Consider the following 5,024-nt stretch of genomic DNA (forward strand, 5'->3'; position numbering starts at 1 on the left):
TCTCCCTGCAGAGGCAAACAAATCTTGGCCTAGAAAACATTAAAGAAGAGGAAGATAACACAGCAACACAAACTCAGGCAGCCCCCCTGGCATGCCCCAGCCTCCACACTGCCTGGGCCTTGGCGCTTGACACTGTGAGACAAGTTTCTCCACCTAAGGGCTTGCTGGGAGGGGAGGCTCTTTAAATCTACTGTTCATTCTTCTGCACCACCCAATGAGTGTGAATAAGAAACACATCCAGGATCCTCCACATTTCTGTGGAAAACCAGAGCTCAGAGCTTCCAGAAACCCACGGACAGGCACAGCTGAGGGAAACAGGAAACGCACATGGCTCCAAAGCGGGGACTCGTTCTGCCCTGAGAGGGCGCAGCCACACGTGAGATGCACACTCAATACTCATTCTATTTTTATAAAGAAAAACGTGATTCGCCATCCTAACCTGTAACCATCGCCACACCCACAGTGACCCAGGGACCCACGGGTCAGCCCTCCGCAGGGAGCAGCGGGGCAGGGCGCGCTCTGCAGGCCGGGACACGGTGGGACGGCCCTCAGAAGGCTCCCCAGCCCCTCCCGGCCGGGACTCAGCCCAGCCGGGGCAAACAACGGCCGGCAGACGCCTCAGCACCACACGCGGCCGCGCCCCGAGGGCTCCGCACCGCCCCGGGACCGCTGCCCCACAGCGCGGGACGGCGGTTCTCCCGCGCCTTTTCTAGCCCCGCCCCCGCCCCTCCTCTGGGCCAATCAAAGCACGCGTTTGGCGAAAAGGGGCGGAGCGTGGCTCTCCCCGATGCCCTCCCCGGCTCCCTGACCCCGCCCTCCCTCGCGGCGCAGCACGGAGCAGGCGGAGGCGCGCGGTGCGGGGCGTTTATTGGCGGCAGCGCTGCAGTCAGCTGCTGCAGTATTTCTCCTTGTCCATGCGGTGGTGGGCGGGGTCGTAGGGCGCCTTGGCGAAGCACATGGCGGCCGTGCGGTCGCAGTTGCAGACGAACATCTCGCACTCGTCGTTGGAACCTGGAGGGGAGGGGCGGCGGTCAGAGCTCAGCGCGGTGCCCCATCTCAGCACGAGGTCCCCGGTTCCACGCAGCCGCTCCCCCCCTCCCCTGCCCTCCCCTGCCCTCCCCTCCCCTGCCCTCCAGAGGTCTCTGCCATTGCACTGTAGCCGTGATGCACAGCGGTGCAGTGATCCCGGTACCCACAGCCCTCGGGTTCCCAGGCACCACTCCATCACCCTCAGGGGAGGACGGGGATCCCGCTGTGCTGAGCACCGTGCACGCAGTGTCACTGCAGCGCTGTGCGTGGCGGAGCCTCCCCCTGCGCGTCCCTCCCGCACGCAGAGCTGTGCAGCCCCACTCCCTCCGGACAGGGCAGGCACAGCGGCACGGAGCACGGCCCGGACTCGGGGCGGGACGTACTGCTACACGTGATCTCCTCGTTGTTGCACGAGTACTTGTATATCTCCGTGTAGGGGGTGTCCAGGAAGGAGGAGCACACGGTCTTGTTCCTTGCTTCAGAGTAGCACTCGTCGTGTGCTTGACAGCACCTGGGAAACATGGAGGAGAAGTCAGAAGATGCTGAAATGCTAACTCAGCTGACTTGTAGCATGGGTAAGTGTGTATAATGAGGCACCGAGCACTACAATCACCAGACCCTCCAAATATTCAGTGATAACTCAGAGGGCACAAAGGACCTCAAAGGGTCACACGTCAGAGTGTGTCCTGACCACAGGAGCCATTGATTCCAACTCCTCCCTGCCAGACCACGCTCCCTGAGGGCACGCTCTCAGAGGACAGCAAAAGCAGCACTTACCCTGTGTCCCAATCAGCACCTGGTGCCCAAGGAGCCAACAGCTGCCACAACCCAACACCCTCTGGCTGTCAGTCCAGCAGGACTCATGGCTGCTAAAGCCACTTCTCAGCATTTTGCAGCTCAGCCCTGAGCATGTCGATGGTGGAGCTCTGGTTGGTGGGCTCAGAGCTGCCCCTGGGACTGCAGGCACAGCGCTGCTGCAAAACAGTGCTGGAGTGCATGTGGCTCAGCCACCACAGAGAGCAACAGATGCTATTGCATTTCTTTCCCAGTAATAGGGCACAAAGGTGTGGCACTGGGACACCTTTTCCCTTGAAGCCGTCTCCAGGAGAATGCTTCATCCCCAGTAACCAGACAGCTCAGTGAAGGAGTACAGGAGGGGCTGAGGTGGGGCTGGCATCCAGAACCACGAAAGCACAAGAGAGGAAAGAGCTTTGTAACAGCAGTCCTACAAACCTGTCCAGTTCGTCCACGGGTGTCCCACTGCCTCCCAAGCCACAGTAGCAGCCGTAGTCATCAAATCTCAGGAAGGGATGGCTGTGTGGGATGGTGCACTTGATCATGCTGCGGAACTCCCATAGTGCGCGAGGTGAGATGGCAGCGATGGCAGCCACCGCTGAGGAGAAGCACACGGGTTAGTGTTGGGCAGGAGGCAGCAGGGCGGGGGGCCGAGGGGGGACGTGTTGCCTACACACCTGACAGCAAGAAAAGCACACCCAGAGTCTTCATGCTTGTGGGATCTGACGATGTGACGGCTGCTAGAGAAAACGCAGCTCTTTATACTACAAGCTCACCTTGAAATGGAAGTGGGCTCCACACAACAGTGTTTATGTTATCAATTTATGTTATCAAACAGATTTCTCCTATCAGAAACTGTGGGCGGCAGATTGTGGCATGAGCTGCTGAAGGCCAGTGGAGTTCAAGCTCTGGAAGCCAGGAGGGCAACTACTTTTTGCTGCTGATTCTTTTAATTCCCAAGGTCATGGAAAGGGGCTCTGAGCACTGATGGAGTGAGTGGGTGTCCCTGTGCATTGCAGGGAGTGGGACCAGATGGCCCTTAAAGGTCTCTTCCAACCATGAAGATTCTAAGAGGTTCTCCTAGGCAAGAACCAGGAGCAAAGCAACCTGGAAAGCTTCTGAAATATCTTGGGACAACAAGAAACAACCACAGCAACAAAGGAAGGTGTTGCTGCAACAAAGCAGTGGGAGCTTGAGACAGGAAGCTTTAACTCAGTACACAGGGATGCAATGCTTTCCCTCTGTTTTCCATCTAGGCTGTGCAGATTTGTCCAGCTTCCTCCAGTTGCTGCTGAAACCATCTCACACCCGTCACCAGGTGAGGGATAACATCATGAACAAAAATAATGATAAATTCATTTCAGGTACAAGCAGGTGGCATGGTACCCATCCTCCTGGCAAGGCCAGCATGGCTTGGCTACAACAAGAGCTCGTGGCTGTTTGTACCTGAGCTCAGAGGAGCTATGCTGGAAATGAACCGTTCTTAGAAAGCATTTCCATGGATGCAGCACAGTGCCTGAGCTCAGAGAGCAGTGTCTCCATCAGCAGAGCAGCAGCCAGTTAGGCCCTGTGCTTCTCTATGCCAAGGCATGAGCTGACTCAGGAACCTTTCTGACCTTGACTCAGGTTAAGAAAAAGCCTCTGGAGTCAGCCAGCAGCAACCCCATATACTTTGTTCATTATCACAACCTCAGAGGCCCTAACATTGTCAAGGCTGTGGGGTTGGCATCATTTTATACTTGAAATATTCCCTTGACAGTAAGAGCCTGTGCTTATTTCTGAAGCATGCAGCCAGCCTTCCGTTTTAACAGCAAGGGAAGAGGCAAAGCTTGTCTTTCCCCAGCAATCTAAAATACCAGAGCATTTATTCAGGAAACCTTGAGTTCAGCAACCCTTCAGCAAGCTCGACTGCATCTTTCTGTAAGCGATGGTGACCACATCTTCTCCTTCAGAGTGGCTGAATCTGTTGGGGTGTGCACAGGACCCAGTGCTTACGGACCCATAGGACACCTCTGTAACGTGGATGTGCTGCTGAGCTGCCAGAGCCATCACCACCTGTCACAAGCTCTCTGAGTCTCTGGGATTCCCCACTCATGCATTACCTGAGGCCAAACAGGTGCTGAGTTATGGGCTCAGGATTCCTATGTCCTCTAACAGTGAGCGCATTGAGCAAACACTGAAGACTGATGTAAAGGAGCCGGTGCCTTAATTAAGTGGGAAAAAAACATCTTGAGCTTTTGCCATGGACCAAGCTGCTGACTTTCCCTTCAATATCAAGTGTTCTCTTTCTGCTTTGCTTCTTTGGCCACCTTTACTCTTTGTAAATATTTCATTTCTCGGTTCTTTTATCGATGAAGCTCAGGACTCTGTGATTCCTTCTTCTCCCTTTCTCAGTGTCTGACTTATTATGGATGTTGCCAAGAGAGCCCCCAATAAATCGGCCCTGTTAGATCACAAATCAAAAATACTATCATATCTGGGATCTCGATGAGGGGATCACTCCGTGTGGGAAAGCAGGCATGTGAGAAGCAGCAGAGTGCCGTATGAGAAAACTCCCACCAGGGTAAAGATTTCTCCACCAGAACTATTTCTGGCTTCCCCCGTCAGTACGGTGCACAAGGCTGCTGCTGCTCAGTACTCTTTTGATGCTATCCCAGTGTACAACTGGTTCCCAAAGTCAGTGTCTTGAGCCTTAAATTATTTTTAAGCATTCTCTGTGTTGAGGACCTGCTGCACAGGATTCTCCACCTTGTTTTCTTTACACTGTTGGAAAGTCAGGGAGCAGAACACACAGCCAGACAGACCCCTGGGGCTTCCATCCTGCCAGGCACCAGCTCACCCGCAGTTCCCACCCCTCCACCACCCAAGTAACGACAGAGGACACTTTTCAAATAATTTATTAGGAATTTAAAACTGAAATCTGGAAAAAAAAGGGGTTACAGGTGTGGAGAGAACAAACATCGGAGTGTAATAACTTACTGGCTTAAAAACACAGCTTTATTTCTTTTTAAAAAAATGCCCACCCTGAAAGCAGAGCCCCGGCCTCCAGGCAGTGGTGGCACTGGCCAGCGAGTGGCTCTCAGCCCAGCAGCAGCACAGCTGGCCTGGGATGTCTGGAGGGGGCACAGAAGCAGTTCAGCGCATGTACCAAGAGGGAGGAAAGCGCTGTCCGCAGACCCAAATTTGAAGTATATAGAATA

The 5,024-nt window shown here is 54.5% G+C and overlaps 1 protein-coding gene across 1 annotated transcript; it reads right to left on the bottom strand.

Annotated features, from left to right (window-relative positions):
- Window positions 1-886: 886 nt before the first annotated feature.
- LOC136050042 (phospholipase A2, minor isoenzyme-like) lies at window positions 887-2,535 on the bottom strand. The gene is made up of 4 exons (XM_065738657.1): window positions 2,502-2,535; window positions 2,263-2,422; window positions 1,413-1,540; window positions 887-1,011 (listed from the first exon to the last, which is right to left on the bottom strand). The coding sequence occupies exons 1-4, from the start codon at window positions 2,533-2,535 to the stop codon at window positions 887-889; spliced, it is 447 nt and encodes a 148-aa protein (XP_065594729.1).
- Window positions 2,536-5,024: the final 2,489 nt, after the last annotated feature.

Source organism: Cyrtonyx montezumae, unplaced genomic scaffold (genome assembly GCF_038088225.1).
Source record: "Cyrtonyx montezumae isolate F1298 unplaced genomic scaffold, pur_monq_1.0 scaffold_23, whole genome shotgun sequence".
In the NCBI taxonomy this organism is placed as follows: domain Eukaryota; kingdom Metazoa; phylum Chordata; class Aves; order Galliformes; family Odontophoridae; genus Cyrtonyx; species Cyrtonyx montezumae.